This window comes from Pongo pygmaeus, chromosome 9, assembly GCF_028885625.2.
Source record: "Pongo pygmaeus isolate AG05252 chromosome 9, NHGRI_mPonPyg2-v2.0_pri, whole genome shotgun sequence".
In the NCBI taxonomy this organism is placed as follows: domain Eukaryota; kingdom Metazoa; phylum Chordata; class Mammalia; order Primates; family Hominidae; genus Pongo; species Pongo pygmaeus.
In genome coordinates this window covers 79771610-79791837 of record NC_072382.2, presented here as the reverse complement: position 1 = coordinate 79791837, position 20228 = coordinate 79771610, and the positions used below count along the sequence as shown (strand labels likewise).

The following is a 20228-nucleotide window of genomic DNA, read 5'->3' as shown; positions in this document are numbered from 1 at the left end:
GGAACATGTTGACAATTTAGCAGCCTTTCCATACACTGTTGTACGGGTTCAGAGGATAAGCTCTGGAGCCTGGGTACACAGGTTCAAATTCCTCCACCTACCCTTACTAGCTACATTGCCTTGGGCAGACTTAGCAAAGGCAACAAGTTGGGAAATGGATTAATAATAGGCCCAGCCCTTATTACGAGGATTACATGAGTTAACACATGAGAAGTGTTCAGAGCAGGCTCCCCACTAAGTGTGCAATAGATGTTAATGTTATTTTTATTCCAAATTCCTCTTTCACATTTGCTTTCACACAATTATGAAAGTCACGCAACTGTCCAAATTTAGATTTTACTTTTTAAAGCCCAACTCTATTAATATGGATAAAAAGCAAAAGCAAATCAATTTACAAACATATGTATTGGTGTTGTGTGTGTGCGTGCATACGCAAAGCACTATGCTGCTCCCAAAAGGGAGACGAAGGCAGTGCAAGTCTGAGGTCCCTGTCCTCTAAGAGCTTCTCACAGCCTGAGAAGACTTAACATTGACAGCATTAAAAACAACAAATGGGGGAGTACTATATGGCACAAGGTGAATTGTCAAGGGAATTTTGAGAAAGCCAACCATGAGGGTCACTATAGACTAGGGTGGACCAAGAAGGCCCAGAAGGATTTGGATAGGAAGAAAGGAAAGGAAAAGGCGCTGAACAAAAATCCAAGATGAGAAGCTGCTCGAAGTATGGGGGAAACCTCCTGAGACTGGCTGGGAATGAGAGCGGGGTTCCCATCCCGGTTCTGCAGCCACCCAGCTGTGAGACCTTGAGAACATCAGTTATCCTCCCTGAGCCTTGGAAGGATTAATGACACAATGCAATGCACCAGCACCGTGCCTGACTTGCAATAGGCTCTCATATTACATTGTTTAATTTGTACTTTTAGTCTGAATCCCAAAGCAGGGGCATATTGACTGGCTGGGGGTTCGAATGAGGAAGCTTTCTGGAGGGAGTCAGAGCCCTAGGCCCAGACCTGTAGTTCCAACAGCCTGGTTATTGTCAGTCTCAAAAGACTGTTGAGAGAGGAGAAATATTTACAATAGTAGGCATTGTGATTTGCCTAAAATAAAGCTGCTTTGAGCCTTCAGCTCAAACTATGGGAAGTCTCTTTTGTCCTTCATTACTGGCATCTGTCAGCTGATGCCCTTTGCAGCTTCAGTTCTGCCGCTCCTCCTGTGTGCCAGCCCCGCTGCACTACCTGTAATTCTGAAAACACCTGCCTTTGAAGGTAATGTTCTTTCTTTCTAAATATTCCCTGTGCCCTTCTCTGCTTGGAGAATATCTGCCCAGTCCCCAAGGTTGAGTGACAATGCCTTCCTCGCCTTCCCTGAGAATATTCCTCCATCGTCTGGGCTTTACACATTTATTACCGCAAGCACTTAGCACGTTGTGCATCAGACTGTGAGAGTAGAGGGCAGAGGCTGTGCCTTCGTCATATCACAACTGACCAAGCATTTGCTCTTCACCCGGCCAGGAGCTGGGAGCTGGGAGCTGGGGCCATAGAGGGAGTTAGGTCCCACCTTGGTCCTCCAAGCTCATGTTACAGTAGAGCAGGCAGACATGGAGATGACTAATGCCAGTGCAGTTTTCCTGAGCTGTCATGAAACTTGGGCAGTGTTGTGGGTGAATCAGAGAAGAAAGCAATTAATCCCTTAATTGCCTGCACATGGCACATAGTAGGGTTTCGGTAACTAGTTGTTTGGGAAGCCTGACGGTTTTGGGATCTGCAAGTCATTTCACTTCTCTAGGCCTCCATTTTCTCATCTGAAAAATAGGGATAGCCATACCTAACTTTTAATGCTGGGGTAAGAGTTATGAAATAGTGTATGAGTTTAATGGGTTTATCACAGTCCCTAGCACATAGGACTCAATAACAGGTGGTGGTGATGGCTACTATTATTACCTTATTTCATGTCTAAATTCATCACTTTATTATTAAAAACTTGGATCTGCACTGAAAATCAGAGAAGTTTAGATGGGATGAATGAGAGGTCAAATATTCTAGTACTTCTTTGACTTTCAGTGGATGTTTTTGAAAGTATCCCTGCCCGGAGTCTCTCTCTTAATTTACTGTCCTGGCAGCTGAGTGTGAAGGCTGGGATTTCCCCAGGGTCTGAGAGGAACGAGAGGTTACACTCAGCCATCATTAATTAAAGCTGCTCTCCCCAAGCCTTCGGAAAGTCGGAGCCTGGAAAACCATCAGATGACCCGAGCAGCAGCCACCTCGGGCCAACTGCTCTGGAGGGGATGTGCACCTGCATCCTCCTAAACACTGGTGCACCGCCAGGCATGGAGGGCTCATCAGGGGGGAGTCTGCTCCCTGGGAGGGTGCTGATCTGTTCTTCCTGCTTTCTGTTACATCCCTTAGAAGCCTCGAGACCAGCAAGCCTAGCCTCAGCCCCACTTCTCCTTCAGTTTAACAGCCAACAGTGAGCAGGTGTCGGAGGCCTCTCCTTTGTGCACCCTCTACCTTGGGCTGCTGGACCCAGCCCCTGGCTGTACTGATGGATCAGGCCCAGTCATCAGAACAGCCTCCCTGGTTATGGGCACCACCGAGGTGTCCAGGGTGAGCAGTAATGGAGGAAAGAAGCCAGACATTGGCCAGTATGATGGGAATTTATGGGAAATGCCCCGGGGGGTTCTAGGAATAGGCTAGATCTTTAAAACTCATCTTTCACAGAAAGAGAGAGTAATGTCTGTAAAATGTTTGTCCATACCTTGGAGGTATGAGCCAAAAGGAAGAGAGGATTCAGCAGCCCCAATACATCCATGTGGGTACATCCCTGTGTGTTGTGGTGTAGGCGGAAGAAACATAATCTCACGTGGACTCACTGTGTCTTAATGATATAAGCCAGTACTGTGTGGAGATGGTGTTGGAGGGTTAATTGCTGTTGTTCCCAGACAAGATCCAGGCTCCCTCTTATCCTTTTGTCACAAAGTACATGCACCTGCATGCACAGTATGCTAGGAGCCCCTGGCGAAGGAGAAGGAGTGAGCTAAGGCCAGCTATGGGACAGCCACCAGAAGCTAACCCACACAGAAGGGTCTGCAGGCCCCTATTTCCAGTCTTTCCCTTGCTAATACTATAATCTCTGCTGTGGACAGGGGCTTTCTTATCACTCCCGTTTTCCAGACAAAGAAACTGAGACACAGAGAGATGAAGTAACTTGTTCAAAGTCACAAAGGAGATAGCAGAGTAGAATTAGAACCCCCAGAGTCTCATTCTGAAGCCTGCAAGCTGGTGCTTTCTCCGTTATACCATACAGCCTCTGACTTGGCATGTCCCAATGGTTTTGCTTTGTTTGGTTTGTTTTGACTAGGTTTCATTTTACCTACTATTAATGAGACATTTACTGCAGGCCCCATTAAATGCCTCCCATGCATTATCTCATTGAGCCCTCCAACCCCAACATGAAACAGATAAGTGAGGAAACCAGAGCTCAGAGACACTAAATGGTTTGCCCAAGCTTACACAACTAGTGAGAGTCAGAGCTGAAAATCACACCCAGGTCTGTCTGATGGCATAGTCCATGCTCTGCCATGGACCAGGGAGTTCAGCCTTGTCAAGTCAAAACATTCCAGAGACAAGATCCACCCCTGAACTGAGGGGCAGTCAGAGACTTCACATGGGGAGATAGGGCCCTGCTGGCCACACCTGGGTCACACTCACACACCAGTGCAGTGGACAAGTAGAAAGAACCAGGGACCCAGGAGGAAGGCTGGCCAGACAGAGGGGCTGCAGTCTAGTGCTTGAGGGGCCCCTCAGCTGTCTAGGCATACAGACAGCTGAGTGTAGGAGCGCCAAACCACTTCCAAACCTCCCACTGGGTGGAGAGCAGATGGCCCCACAGGCCACCCTCTCATTGGTCACATTGGTCAGGGAACTGGGAGACTTCCCCTTTAGGCCAGGCCCAGGCTGGAGCTAACATTTGTATAATAACTTCATCCAATGGTGGCTTAAAGTCCTGCTGCTGCCAGAGTCAGAAATGGCCAGAAGGGTCTATAAAGTTTTCACAACAGAAACTATTTCTCAATTTCTTGCAAGATATGTAGCTACCGCCTTTGCCACTGGGCAGTTTCTGCCTAGAGGCTGAGGAAGTGATCTGCCTAGGTGGCTAGAACAGCTATAAAATATTTAACTTGAACATATAATTACATTACCATGATCTCTAATAGGATTTGGTGTCAAGAAGAAGTCCAACTTGGCCTGTGGCTCAAAGATATAGACCCAAGTTATTATGTTGAGTGTTACCTAGTAGATAAATAAGAAAGAAATACTGTTCAAATCATTGTGCTGCTGACCAACACGCATTATAATTATTGTAAAGAAAAATCCACCACAGCCTGACAATTTATCCATCTTGCTAATCAACTTACTGTGTTATATCCTGATAGAAATAATTTAAGTACATAATTCACAGATGCCATCTTGGCAGCTCTTGCTAGAGAAAAGAATTGGGGTCCTGCAAAGTGATATTACTACATGCTCCCCAAATACATGGTTAGTGCTGTTTTGGGAGAAGAGAGGCCAGTACCATGTCTAGCTAAATGTAAAAGGCCCAGAGGAAGACAGATCACAGTGAAGCTGCAGGTCTGGAAACAATTTATAAAAAGGGAATTTGAAAAAACAGAAATCAGCAAGGAAGTAAGCAGTGCAGACTCCACAGAAAGAGCCCAGACTTAAGATTTGAGGCTGAACACACCAAAGGACATAAAACCAACCACAAATTGCACTTTGTCATTTGATATTTAACAAGTGTTGACTGCCCAGCTACTCCAGACAGAACACTGTGCCAGTCACTGTGGCAGCACAGATAAGAGGAAGAGTTGGAAATGGATCCTTCCTCTCAATGAATTTGCAGTCTGCTAGGGGAAAACAGCCATACTCATACATAACTAGATTGCAAAGTAGACAGCAGTAGGTAATAAATGAAAGATAGAAGTAAACTGCCATCAGGATTCAAATGAGAGCTCTATCTTGCTAGGAAGAGCTGGGGGACCTTCACGAAAAAGGTAATATTTAAACTGGGCCTTGGCCAGGCGCAATGGCTCACGCCCGTAATCCCAGCACTTTGGAAGGCTGAGGCAGGCAGATCACCTGAGGTTGGGAGTTCGAGACCAGCCTGACCAACATGGAAAAACCCCATCTCTACTAAAAATACAAAATTAACCAGGCATGGTGGCGCATGCCTGTATTCCCAGCTGCTCAGGAGGTTGAGGCAGGCGAATCGCTTGAACCCAGGAGGCGGAGGTTTCAGTGAGCCAAGATTGCACGATTGCACTCCAGCCTTGCCAACAAGAGCAAAACTCCATCAAATAAATAAATAAATAAATAAATAAATAAATAGGCTTGAAGGATGGATAGGACTTGGACAAGTGGATAAGTGGGCAAAGGGGATTTTCAGGTAAAGTTATGAGCAGTGGGCTCAGTCAGGGAGGCTGAAAAGAGAGTGTGGGTTCAGGTGGGGAGTAATTTGGCAGCAGCACAAAGAGGGTATGAGGAAGACCTTACTTGAAAAGGGCAGTTGGACCCTTAAACTCCTGGTTCAGAAATTTGGGCTTTCTCCTCTCCAGTGTTTTCTAAAGTATAGTTCTCAAGATTATTTTAGATTATACATAGACAGATTCTATTTCAAAAATTATGTGTTTATTTTAGTAAACTGGAAAAATATAGTTAGATATAGCAAATCATTATTTCATAGTGATATTGAATTTCTATGTTAAATAAAGTTAAGAAAATAAATGAATCGAAAAATGCTAAGTGAGTAATAGGACAGATGGTATGTGAATATGGCAACAGCATAAAAGCAGTACCCAAATAAGTGACTTTTAGAAAACACTGCTCCAGGCCTGGGTGGTATATTCGGATGCCTAGAAACCAGGCAGGTGACATTAGTGCAGGAAGCTACAGAGACAGCCTGTGGCTGATCACAGGGTCTGGGCCTGCCCTAAACGAGAAGAGATTATTCCCATGTTGGATCTTCCAATTTAAAACCTTTTTTTTTTTTTGTATTTAACAAGTTCTAAGTATCAAAATAGGTATATTAAAGCCAACATGAAGATTTTTCTTTGATCTCGTTTTTAAAAAGTTCTGGCAACTAATTCAAATTTTTGAAAACACTACCTAAACGGAAGTGTCCATAGGGCTCCTGTTTGTAATGTCTACTCCAGATGATAAGGGACAGTAACCCTGTGGAAGGCTACTGCCCCTTATCCTCTGGAGTAGATATCACAAAGGGGCAGGCCTGGAGACAGAAGTCCACTTAGAATGCCGATGCAGCAGTCCAGGCCATGAGTAACATGGCCTGGATATTTCCATTTGCCGAGTAAAGTCCAAGCCAACCTAGAGGTTTTTACCTGTCTCTAGGTTATCTTTATATAGTTTTGTGCATTTTCATATCTGACTGTGCTGACTTAAAAGGGAGGAGACTGGCCGGGCATGGTGGCTCACACCTGTAATCCCGACACTTTGGGAGGCCAAGGAGGGTGGATCACCTAAGGTCAGGAGTTCAAGACCAGTCTGACCAACATGGTTAAACACCATCTCTATTAAATACAAAAAATTAGCCAGGCATGGTGGCACATGCCTAATCCCAGCTACTTGGGAGGCTGAGGCAGGAGAATCTCTTGAACCCTGGAGGCGGAGGTTGCAGTGAGCCAACATTGTGTCACTGCACTCCAGCCTGGGCAACAAGAGCAAAACTCCGTCTCCAAAAAAAAAAAAAAAAAAAAAAAAAGGAGAGGGGGATTTGGTTTTCTATTTGGTTTGTAAGTAGTAGAGAGCTTGGTGACAAGCCTGGATAAATGATTGGAGACTAATTAGCAGCTCCCCACACCCCACTTGCTCAGAACCTGTTTCTTTTCCTTCATTGTCTGTCATCACAGAAGAATTCAACACAAAGTGATGCTCATTAGATGGAACTCTAGCCAGCAGCTGAGTTGAGTGTTTTACACTGTTTCTTAAGTAATTTGTCCCAGAGACAGACTTGACATGAAGTTGGCATTATGATCAGCCGGTCACTGTGTGGGAGCAGCAAAAATGATTATTCTGGATCTGGCTCTTACTCTTACTTGACCTCCATCTTGCCCAGAACTGCTTTGCATTTCAAAAAGGCTGCCTATTCTTTAAGAGCTATTCAAATACTACCTCCTGGAGGACGAAGCCCTCCTCTTTGGAACTGGTCCACAAGCTCTTTTGCATTCTTGGGTAGTTTAGATCTTTCTGCCCCCTCTGGCTTATTTTTTACAGACTTGTGTGTAAAGTCTGTCTTTCTTCCAGACCAGCGGTTCTCAAAGCCCCAGCCCAAGGATATCATCATCACCAGACACCCTACCCCAGACCTATTAAATTGGAAACTCTGGTGGGTAGGGCCCAGCAATCCATGTTTTAACAAGCTTTCAGATGGCTGACAAGGATAAAGTTTGAAAATCACAGAGCTTATACAGGAGTAAACTAGTATTTCCTGAGTACCTTTTATGTACCAGGTGCATAAATATGGTGGTTTTATTTTTCACAACTGTGTAAGGCAAATGGTTTTCTCATTTCGCTAATGAATAAACTGAGACTCAGATACAGTGACTTCTCCAAATCACACCCTCAGAAGTCACACGGTTGGAATTCAGACCTAGATCGGTGTAGTGACTCTGAAGGCTAAAGCCTTTCCAGTGCTCGTCGAGAATAAGGACTATGCTTTGGATCCTCCCGCCTGACAGCTTTAACACAGTGGAGTCAATAGAGACTTGATCAACCAATCAATATTTTTGTCCAAGTATGATACATTTGCGAGTGGCTGGAGCAGCCTTTTGATTTTTGAATACTGGTAGGCATGTTTGAAAACCAGAGTTTCAGTTAACAAAGCCAAAATAGATACCAGTTGGAATGTACTGGCCCTGGCAGCATCCTCTGCAGTAGTCCTGACTCTATAATTGACTAATCTACAGGCAAAAGGAATAGGATCAGCCTGTGATATAGTTTAGATGTGTGTCCCCATCCAAATTTCATATCGAAATGTAATCCCCCGGTGGCTCACGCCTGTAATCCTAACACTTTGAGAGGCCGAGGTGGGTGGATTGCCTGAGCTCAGGATTTCAAGACCAGCCTGGACAACATGGTGAAACCCCATCTCTACTAAAAATACAAAAAATTAGTCGGATGTGGTGGTGTGCGCCTGTAGTCCCAGCTACTTGGGAGGCTGAGGCAGGAGAATTGCTTGAACCCGGGAGGCGGAGGTTGCAGTGAGCCGAGATCATGCCACTGCACTCCAGCCTGGGCAACAGAGCAAGACTCCACCTCCAAAAAAAAAAAAAAAGAAAGAAATGCAATCCCCAATGTAGGAGGTGATTAGATCATGGGAGCAGATTTCTGAAAAGGGAGTGTGTACTATCCCCCATGGTACTTTCCTCATGATAGTGAGTTCTCCCGAGATCTGGTCATTTTAAAGGGTGTAGCACCTACCCCCCCTCGCTTTTGTGCTCTTGCTCTATGTGATATGCAGGCTCCCACTTTGCCTTCCACCATGCCTCTAAGCTTCCAGTGGTTTCCCCAGAAGCAGATGCCGTGTTATGCTTCCTGTACAGCCTGCAGAACCATGAGCTGTTTAAGCCTCTTTTCTTATAAATTACCCAGTCTTCGGTATTTCTTTATAGCAACGTGAGGACAGACTAATACAGCATGCTTTTATTTTTTAACCGAATTGGCAGTTGTGGTATGGTAGAAGAATCCCTAGGTTAGGTAGGAATAGAAATCCAGATTTTAATAGTGTCCCTGTCACTTATTAGCGGCATCAACTTAGGCAAGTATCTGTGCCTTCATGTTCTCATCTACGAAATGGGAAAGAACACCTTCCCTTCCTACATACGGAACTGTTGTAAGAATGAAATAAAACTGTATGTGGAAATACTTGAAAAACAAAAAGTTCTGAACTTATCAGCTATTATCAAAGCCTCCAAGCTATGAGGTAAATCCTGGTGAGGTGCCAAGGTAAATTAGTTTTTTCTGTTGCAAGGGGCAAAACACACTCAAGCAATCTCAAGGAAAAGCTGATGTGGCAACGAAGTCGTTTCTAAAAGATTCCTATTGCTGGGGATGAAAATAGGCACCGAGAAGCTTCTAGGAATCCGGGCAGCTCAGGGGCCTTTCATTCATTCATTCTCTTCCTTCATGGGCTTCACTGCTGGTCTTGCTGCGGTGTTCCCGCCTCTTTCCAGGCTTCAGGTCCATTCATGAGCTTTCTCTCCTCACTCAGGACTGCTTCCTCTTCACTTTGGTTCCTCCTTGGTCATAAGGACCTCACCAGCCCGTCTCTTCCTATCACATCCTTTGGCTCCCACTCCTGAATGCTAAGTTCCCAGGGTACATTTTAGTTCAAATACTAGAGAACGGGCTCTGATTGGCCCGGAACCTCTGCCCAGCGGGCTGTGTCACAGAGCACCGTTCGGCCTGTGCCTGAGCTTGGCTTGGGTCAGGTGCTCAGCCGGGTCCAATCAGCTGTGGGCAGTGGGAACGGGGCAGGGTGTTGTCTCTTCCACCCGGGCCACCGCTGGGCAGGCGCTGAGGCCGGCGCATTGCACTGGGGCAGCTGTGGGTTAAGGGTGGAGGGAAGACGAGGCATTTCCTGGGAGCGCTCGCCTCTCCTCAGAAGGGCCTCGTGCTCTTGAAGAGCGCTGCACTTGGCTGTCTCCCCATTACTTGGTGTGTGTCTCAGTGATCTCTCTGGCACGTGCTCACTGGGCACCGCTGGGAGACGCAGCAGAACCAGAGCCCAGAGTGTCGCACTGGCATCTGAGAGCGCTGCCGCCAACAGTCAGGAAGGAGGCTAACCTCGGGGCCGCTTGAGGCTCCCCTCAAGGGATGGATGATAATGCGACACTGTTATCTCAGGAACCGCAGGGAGGATTAAAAAGTTAAGGTAGCTCCTGAAATGAGCAAACGTCTCCCCCTCTACCCTCTGCCCGGCCACGAACATGATGGCTTCTTTTTCTTAATTTTAACTTACAGTTTGTATTGGTTGAAATAATAAAATGTAAATCAGCCCTTAGTTCCTATTTCTTGTCTATTGTTTTTTCTTTTTTTTAAAAAAAAAATTATTTTATCTTAAGTTCCAGGATACATGTGCAGGACGTGCAGGTTTGTTACATAGGTAAACGTGTGCCATGGTGGTTTGCTGCGCCTATCAACCTGTCATCTAGGTATTAAGCCCCACACGCCTTAACTATTTATCCTGATAATCTCCCTCCACCCACCCCACAACAGGCCCCAGTGTGTGTTGTTCACGTTCCTGTATCCATGTGTTCTCATGGAACATGATGATTCTTTTCTCAGCTTTTTCATCTATATGTATCATTTTCTAAGTCCTGACAATTCAGGTTGATTCATCAGATCACAGGAGGTTAGACCTGACCAATCACTTAAGCCATCCACTTCACTGGAACACTTCCTGAGCCAGAGTGGATTCTCAGTAAATATTTACTGAATAAATTTTATAAATTTTGTAGATGAAAAGAAAGGCCCTGAGGAGGAAGGAATTTGATCAGTGTCACTTAACAAGTGGATGGCAGGAGTAGGACTAGAACCCAAGTTTCTTGAGACAGTCCAAGCAAGTTCCTTTACACCATGACTCACAGAGTCATAAGATTTCAGGCTTGGAAGATATCATACACTTCATCTTTAATACAGTATCCCCACTAGTCATTAATTTACTCTCTCCTTGAATACATCCAGCGACTGAAAATATATGACTTTGTAGATCACCTAGGTCATTCATTTTAGTCATTCAGCTAACAAACATTCATTACCTGCTTTGAGTCAAGGATATTATTTGCCAGAGATCCAGAGATGAATAACACATTTCCTGCCTTCAAGAAGTTTACAGTATTTGGGCAGATACATACACGTAAACAGAATGTAACCCAATGTAGTAAGCAGTATTCAGCTCTGACTCTTAGAAAGTAAGTAAGTTGATTCTTCTTTTGAACCAAGTCTGTTTCCCAAGGACTATAGTCCTTATTCACTGGACCCAGGTCAACCTATTAGGGCCACAAAACAAAGTCCTTATTTCACCTGATTACCTTTCAGATATTTTTAAACAGATGTCATAACCCCCTTAGTAAGCTAAATTTTCAATTCCTTCAAGAATTCTTTATTTGAAATGTGGTTTCAAGTTCTTTAATCTTTCTGGTTGTTCTTCAGTGAACACGTTCTAGCTTAACTCATCAGTGTCTTAAACGTGGCTCCTAGATGTGAACTGCTGAACTCCAAATATGGTCTGAGAGTACAATGTGGAATTGAGCTTCCTATCACTGTTTATTCTAGGCATTGTAATAAAAAAAATACAGGCAAAGGAAACAGTATGTTTCTTGGCCACCAAACGCCTCTGGAACCTGATTATTGTGGCATCCCCCTTCTCTGACGTCTTTCCTCCATTTTCCCCTTGTATTCCTGCTTTGTTTATCAATACAATAAATAGTATTGAGTTCTTGGTTTGTGTTTAGCAATCACAAGACTCTTTGGAGAACCAGACATAATGCCTGTGTTGAAGGAGTTCACAGTCTTATTGGTAAAATTTGATTTGTCCCCAAAGAAATAATTAACAAACAGCCACGACTAAATATAATAAGGAAACAATCTTTCTCCTAGACCCTTCCTTAGAGCTGGTCTTAACAGTGGTTGGTGGACTTCTGGATATGACTGAAAACAGATCTTCCAATTCAAATGTCAGCACAGAACTGGCTTCAAGCCCAGTCTGTCAGGGGCTTTGTCAAATTTTTGTCATTGCATTGACCTAGACTGTTGCAGACTGAAGGCCTTTGAATTCCATCATCTGCAAAGAAAGCTGGGGCATCTATAGGGACCAACACCTCACAGGCCATGGAACAGCTTTCCAGCACCTGGCACCTGCCCAGTGCCAATCTAGAGTGCAATGGGAGAAAACTTCTTTCAGATGTTGGCATGAGCCTGCCTGTGTTTGCGCTTCTGGGAGACAAGTTTAATTTGCTTTCACAGCGCTTTCCCCCAGGAGAAAATGTACTCAAACACCCTGTCTTCTTCACATTCAGAAGCATTGCTTGTTTGTTTTCCAGTTTTTACCATGGGGAGTTTCCATGTGTCTTGTGTGTATATGTGTCCGTGTGTTTACCCCCCAGAAACCCACATTTCCTTGTTTGGATTCATTAGACCAAGTCAGAGTATTGTTTTAATTCATAAATGGAAGGCATGTGTGACCCTTCCTTAAAACCAAAATACCAGCTCTGCCAGGTCCTGGGCCAACCTCTTTACATGCACAGCATCACCCTATTTGGTCCTCAGAATAACTCTCTGAGGTGTGTGTTACTGTTGACCACATTTCACAAATGAGGAAAGTAATGTATAGAGATGGCTTGTCCAAAGGCATCTAGCTGGTAAGGGTTCCAGAGCCCATACTCTGGTCCAGGCCAAATGCTGCAAACTTTGGCTGCATATAGGACAGCTTCACCTACCAGATTTTCCCCTATCAGCTGTGTGACCTTGAGAAGGTGACTTCATCTCCCATTCTCTATCTAAGACTGTAAAATGGTGACGTAAGTACCTATGTCTCATAATTCTTATGAAGATTAAGTTAGAATATATGATTTGCTTTTTGCAGTTCCATTTGAGGGAATGAGAGGGTCTCTGTTGGTCTCTCCCTTCAACCTTGAGTTGCTGTAGAATTAAATGCCAGCTATGCTATCTAGTTTCCATTTCTTCTTTTTGATTGCTGATAATAAATCCAGTCCTTCTACTTCAGGAGCAAAGGGGATGTAATAGGTGTAACCTGAAGTATAAATGTCACCAGCTGCAGTCAAAGTGATATGTCCAGGTGGCTGTCCTGGGGTTCAAGCTCCTTCTTGCCTGTAGCATTATCATCCATCCTCCTCTGGGGAAGCCAGGAGGAGTCAGAAGGTAGATCTCTGGCGATGGGTATACCTTGGTACTTGAACCAGTTGTTCCCAAAGAGTTCCTGACAACCACTTTTATAATTTAAGGAGACAGCAAAAACAGAAGGAGATATTAGTAGTAAATGCAGGCTTCTATTAGCCTGGACATGTCACAAGGGAAAAAGACATATAGGAGCTTCTGGGAGGGAGGGATAAGTGTGGGGTGAGCAGAAAGGAGAGAATGAGAATGTCAAGTGGGCCTTGACCTCATTCACAAAGCTAGTTCCTTCTGTCTTTGATGCTGGAGTCCAGCATCAAGCTCACATGTCCACAGAGGTTTGCTCACTCAGAGCAAGGCAAGAGGCAGGTATGCCCATGCCATGATGAGCTGACAGAGGAGAAAAGCTGCCTTTCCTTTTCTGATATTACTGCCCCTGTGAGACAGTTAAGGAGGCAATTGGGCTGTCCAGGTAGTCCTCCTAATAGGATTTTCTTCTGTGGTCTCTCCTTGTTTCCTGTGAAATGAGGCTTCAGGATTTTAGAAAGGAAAACCAGAAGGATGCAAATGAGGGCAGACCTTCCTCGACATCAACCCTGGACTCAGGAGAACTTAGTTATCAGCTGTGATCATCTTTCACCTTGACATAGCAGCGCTAATGATTTGTTTCTGAAAACAAATCAGGAGTAGTGAACAGTCAAAACGGGCACCGCAGTGGGTTCCCTGAGGCCTCTGTGGGTTCCTGACTCCCATGTCTCCACTGGGAAGAAGCACTGTTGGCCTTTCTTCCTTCTGCAGTTGCCCTTTTGTATTTCAAGCAACATTTTGTTCAATATCCAGAGAACACTCCCACTCACAACACATGTCCAGAGAATGAGCTAAGGAAACACTTAAACTCTGCATTCCAATACAGATGAAAGGAAAAACAAGTTCCTGAAAATCATGTATTTTTTTACCAGGACCCACTGCTGTGATAGAAAAACAAGCTGGGGGAAAGGCCCCGTTTTCCAACATGCCATATACCCAATTATGAAAATCAATTATTCATAGGTTGCTGAATTTTTAATTTGGATCCAAGCAGATCTAAAGGCATACCTTCTGCTAAATAAAGGCAGCTGCAGTGTGAACATGAGCAAAGCAGGAGAGACTGTGGGGGAAGAAACTCACCAAACACTAATTGGGAACATCCACAGTACTTACGCATTAAAGTTCACACTTTTCCCAAGCCAAAGGATGTCATTTCTGCCCTAGAATGTAGCACAGAGATACCTGGTCAGTGGAGACTCATTATTTGTGGGATCCTAACTGAACCTCAAGTTGTTGAAATCCCTCCAAGTGGAAGAAAAATATATACATAAACATTTTATCAAAAGAAAACATTCTCTATATATATCCTTTCCATTTCCTTGTTGCTATCTTAAAATTATTTCATGTCTCCTAAAACTTCTGCCTTCTCTAGTGGGGCCTGGGGCAAGTTTTGTAGCAAACTGGCTTCTATGCTGTCAGGTTTAGCAACCAACACTACACTCAGTCACAGAAAATATGCTTTCCTCCCTTTCTCACTATGAAGGCTTTTCGGCAGATGATAAACAGGTTGTATCTTGCAGACTCCGGAAATCAGAATCCAACAAAGTATATAACACTTATCTGCAGTTGATCCTGTTAAAAATGCAACTTGTATTTATAGTAATTTTATTAGGAGATATACTTTATACCATTGGGTTTGAGAAGGATTGAACCATAGAAATTTAGATCTGGGAGGGATTTCTGAGCTCATCTAGTGGAATTCTTTCAGGAGTAGAAACAAATATTTATTGAGACCCTCCTCTGGACTGAATACCAGGGCAAATACATAAATGAATAAACTCAATTTCTATCCTCAAGGAGTTCACAGTCAACAATGAAACCTATATGGTATTTTAATAAGAGTGAGGGAAAAAGAGTTCTGAAAGTAACTTAGCCTGTTTAAGATGTCCAGGCCTTTCCAAGGAGGTGGCATTTGAACTGGATTTGAAAGAAGGAATAGAAGTTGCCAAGCAGGAACTTATGGGAGGAGCAAGTGCAATAATGAGAAAACAGGTACAGAAGGATCATGTGACGTGGCCAAGGGTTCACAACCACTCAGTAGCAGGACAACACCTGGAAGCCAGGCCATCTGCCTTTCTGTTCTGTACTCCTTCCTCAGCCCTGCAGGCAGGACTGTCTCTCCGATTGTACAATTAGCCCAGTAGCTTAAAGTGGAAATTATCTTGCCTTAGACTTTACTCAAAATTTTAATTTTTTAAAAGAATATTCAAAATGAAACTTCCTAAATGGTTCTTTCTAAAAACAGTGTTTAGGAATCCACTACTGACTTAAAGGTCCTGGGAACATGGATTCTTCCAAGTAAAGCCAATGGAGAATAGAGATTTTCAGGTCCCCAGCCTAAGCCTTGCTCTACTGGGACCCAAACCATTTTGCCCTGAAATGAGGCCACGTGTTGGATTAGACCTTCTTGTTCTTAACTCTGTGTTAATATAAAACACTGCTTGTGTTAGCAGAGACAACACTGAGTGAGTGGAATTGCCCACTCACTAAAGGAGCCACACATTTTGACCATTTTTCCAAACTTTAAAAATAGTTCTTAAGTTGATACTTTAAGACCTTGAAGAAGGACATTTCTTGAAAATGCATCATGCTATAAATGCCGCCGCCTCCACCTATATATCACCAAGCCATTTTTCAAGCCCACGTCCTCTGAGAAGCCTTCCCTCTGCTAATTTTGCCCCATTCCAGCTGCCACGGTACTACCCTTAAGTGCTATGCTGCATTTAAGTTTTGATGCCCTTGTCTAGATGCCTTTTCTCCACACCTTGATCTCTTAATTAATTATAGACTCATAGAATTTTAGAACAGGAAGCAGTCACGGGGAATCATCTCCACCATTGCCTTCATTTCACATATCAGGAAGGTGAGTCCCAGAGAGGGGAAGGAAGTTGCTTTAGGTCACAGATCATGGTACTAAAAGAGTAGATCCCAAAACTAGGTTTTCTTACCTCCAGGCAGAGCTTTTTCTATGCCTCATGCAACAGTTGACTTATTATTTTGTTCTCCCAGTTAAGCTGCAAATTTCTTATAGGCAAGGCTTGTATCTAATGTAGTAACATTTCATTTAACACAGGCCTAGATCTTGGCTTCATGACTTATAGTTGTGAGCTAAGACAATAGACTGCCTGCTTAACTAACCTTTTCCTTTACTTTCAAATCTGACTCTACTGGTTCCCTCTGAGACCTCGGGCAAGTCACTGCCTTTCCTCTGGGTCTCAGTTTCCTTCTCCATCAGATGAGATCATTGGGCTGGATGTCTCTAGGATCCCTCTAAGCTCTGAAAGTTATAGAATTCTCTATCCTACAAATAGATCCTTTGCTGCCTTCAGGATGGGCTTCTCTGTCCCACTGTTTCATCCAGTGAACCCATAGCTAGAGTCGCCTCAAAAATAGAGGCAGGGAAGTTCCCATGAGGGGGTGCCCCAAACTATCCCAAGATAGGGCTGGTTGGGATTGCAAAGAAAGAAGCACTAAAAGCCAGGTTGATCTGTCCAAAGAGTTTATTAGGGGAACTTACAGAGTGCTGTAGCAATTCTCGTGCAGACAGCAAAAGAAAGGAATTTTCTACCTAGGTGTCTCCATAGCAAGGTGTCCAGGGTATGGAGTTTATATGGGGATTTAGGAGTTTGGCTCAAGGCCAGGGCTAGTTTCTTTACTGTTTGGGGAAACAACCTAAACACCTTTTTCAGTACCTGAGAATGTTCAAGGCTTCAGCGTGGACTCCAGCCCACAGAAGAGTTGCTAATGGCTGTGTCACTCACAGAGCGGTCAAGGCCTGTTATTTCTTGATCAGGACACAAAAGAAGTGGGAAGTTGGGGGATCCTATACCCATAGATCTGCTTTGTTCATTTCCCTGGATTCTGCTGTGGAATAAGTTCCTTCAAGATCCAGATAGCATAGTGTCATGCAGCAAGGCCAGGCATGGAGCCCGAAGGCTCAGGTTCCAGTCTTCGCAGTCTTGCTTCTTTGGTTTAGTATCTGTGGCCTTCCACAGGTCACTTCATTTCTCTCAGCCACCTGTTGGTTTTTTTTTGTTTTGTTTTGTTTTGTTTTTTTGTAAAATAGGAATAACAATATGTACTTGTCAGATTTGGTGACCGTGAAATGAGATAAATCTTGTGGAAATACATGGCACGAAGAAGGCATTGGCATATAGTTGCTTCTGTGCTTCATTCCACATCCAGCATTATTGAGAAATGAGCTGTTCCAAATAAACACACATTCTAGATAATAGGTTTACCAACAGGAGCTACAAAACAGTGCCTGACTTTTGATTAAAATCTTTCTGAAATTGATTCTATATTTTCTTGACCTGTCACACAGAGCATGTAACAAACGTATTAGGAGGAGTTAGAGAAAGGAACATCTCTGCAAAAGGGGGGCGTGACAGAGAGCATGTCTGGGGATGCAAGTAGTGCAGAGGAAATAGGAAAGAAAACTTTTTTTTTTTTTTTTTTTTTGAGACACAGTCTCACTCTGTTGCCCAGTCTGGAGTGTAATAGTGCAATCTCAGCTCACTGCACCCTCCGCCTCCCAGGTTCAAGTGATTCTCCCACCTCATCCTCCTGAGTAGCTGGGATTACAGGTGTACACCACCATGCCAGGCTAATTTTTGTAGTTAATAGAAATGGGGATTCACCATGTTGGCCAGGCTGGTCTCGAACTTCTGACCTCAAGTAATCCACCTGCCTTAGCCTCCCAAAGTGCTGGGATTAAGGCCTGAGCCACCACCCCCAGCCAGAAAAGAAGACGTCTTTGTCTTGTGGAAAGAGCTTGGATTTTTTTCATCTTAGCAAATGGGGAGCCCTTGAAGGGTTTTAAGAAGGAGAGTGATAGGATCAGATTTGTTTCAAAGAAATCACTTAGGCCGCTGGGTGGTGAACACATCAGGGTGAGGAGCAAGAGGGAAGGCTGAAAGGCCTGCCTCAGGCTGGTGTAGTGGCTCCAGTGAGAGACGGTGGGGACCTACATGGATATATGAAAAGTCAGAGGTGGGAAAAGACAGATTTGTAAATGCTCAGTAGCTTTATATAAAAACAAAGTAAAGGAATATCAGCCCATTCTGAGAAAAGCATAAAATACAAAAAGTATAAAGAAGACTGTAAGAATCACCCAATAACACACCACCCAAAGAAAACCACTGTTAACAGGTTAAACTGTTTTCTCTCAGTGTTTTTAGCTGAAGAATCTCTAATGTGTTTGTAGATACAAATTTGATTTATAAAAATATGGTTCAGGCAGACATTTTCCAGAACACTTCTGCTAATGTTAATTAAGCTGTGCTTCCATAAGAGTAAAAGTAACATAGAATTTTAACTCCATTCATTCCTTTCGGTGACGGGGCCACAAGAGCTCAAATATGTGGGTCTTGGTTAACCTAAGGCTTGATTCCTGGGCTCTCTGTTTGGGTAAGGAAATTTGTTTTCAACTCTCCTCTTTTCTCTCCCCAGAGTCGGTGGATAACTGCCCCAGCAACTGCTATGGCAATGGTGACTGCATCTCTGGGACCTGCCACTGCTTCCTGGGTTTCCTGGGCCCCGACTGTGGCAGAGGTGAGAACTCTGCATTGGAGCTCTGGATTTCTGCTTCCCAGACCCCTCAGGCAGCTCACTTCTACTTCTCAGAGCAAGTGCAGAATCCAGCCCACCTTCTGATGCCCACGAGAAGGGTTTCCAAGGGCCATTCTCCAGAAGCCCTTGGAGGGAGGTGTGCAGGCAGAGCCATAACCTTGTCAGCTGCTGTTATCCATATGTGGATGATTGGGGAGGTCAGGAAGGGAGGGTGAATTCACTGTGGGGTGGCCACAGTGAAGTCAGTGTCTGTTGCTGGGGCAGGTGGAGTGGCAGTGGGGGTTCTTTTAAAAAGTTGATTTCCTCTTATAGGAATGATCATCCCTGGCCATGCGTCTTTGAAGTTTATCTTCATGCTAGTGTGATGTCTCTCTGGCCTGTAAATGGGGAGCCTGAGGACTGCTCTGTTGCTACCTTCTAACAGCACAGGCCGAATCAGCCAAGACCCCAAGGGGAGGCACTGAGGAGGCCAGGCCACTTTTTTCCACACAGGACCCTAATGGTGCCTGATATTTAGACACTGCCAGTGCCCATGATAAACATTGTGGAGATAGTCTAAAAGTCTGCCCACGATCTATCCCGAGCTTTTGGCCATCATTTCTGTCCTGGAATAATTAACAAGGAAAGTGTCAAGGAGATCTGCAGTCCTGATAATTTGGCACTCCCCTGGGAAACTAACTTGGCCCCTTCTTTTGTTTTTTTTTACCTTTTTCCCTTATTCAGTAGCCATTTGCTTCATGCCTTTTTAGGGGTTGGTCCTGTGCTAGGCAAGACCCAATCGTGGGAGCTCTGAGTCTGGTCTCAGAGACAGACAAGTAAATAGACAACTGCAAAGCAGTACGATAATAAGTGAAATACGCTATAACACAGTTAAATACGGGGAGCTTCTATCAGAGTAGAAGGGAAGAGCAGTCTGAGAGTAGAAGGGATGAATTTCAGGAAAGGCTTCCCAAATGAGGGTGACATTACATCCGAGTCCTGAGGCTTGAGAAATTGTTCATAAGTAGAAGGCAGAGATGATTTTCCAGGCTGCGTGAACTACATCCTGGAAGTAGTATGCCATGAGAGTCTGTTTATTCTTCCTAATGTGAGATAGACTCAGTTTGAGGCAGCAAAGCTAGCAGCCCCAAGGAAACGCAGTGATTACCTGCTGAGTGCTTTAAAAAGGAAAGAAGCCTGGTGGGGGCCAGGGGAAGGTGGTACAGAGATGAGTCATTCCTTCTAACAAGAATTACCGTCTCGTCCCATATGCACTTAAAGTTAAGAGTCATGTGTAAAAAAGCCTTATTGGATCTTGATAAGACTGGTAAGTACTTTCAGCACAATGCAGTATAATTTATTTTTATATAGTATCCTTCGTAGAGAAGATCACAAAACCCTTTATGCTAAGAGACAGAATGAAAAGATAATAAAGAGCCAGGTTGGGCTCTGCTCTCTTCTTAAGGGGGCAGTGGTGTATGGGGCTGGAGTGGAGGACTGAAAGGCAAGGGAAACTGAGATTTGCTGGGTTAAAGAGGACAGTAAGTGGTGCTGCGGATGAGGTGTGGGGAAGTGAAAGTGGAGTGTTATTAGAGGAGAGCGCTGGAGGAGGGATTCAGGGCAGGCAGGAGGCTCAGCCACTGGCTTTTCCAGTGAGACGGAGGA

General features: G+C 44.3%; 1 protein-coding gene across 6 annotated transcripts in view; it reads left to right on the top strand.

Moving 5' to 3' along the window:
• TENM4 (teneurin transmembrane protein 4) overlaps positions 1-20228 on the top strand; it is a 782056-nt gene that overhangs the window by 608292 nt on the left and 153536 nt on the right. For all 6 annotated transcript variants that reach the window (XR_010127599.1, XM_063671257.1, XM_063671258.1 and 3 more), the window contains one exon: positions 18465-18566. Coding sequence is in view for 5 of the 6 variants with exons in the window: in XM_063671257.1 (XP_063527327.1) it covers positions 18465-18566 (102 nt within the window). In the remaining variant the exon portion in view is untranslated. The remainder of the gene's footprint in view (positions 1-18464; positions 18567-20228) is intronic.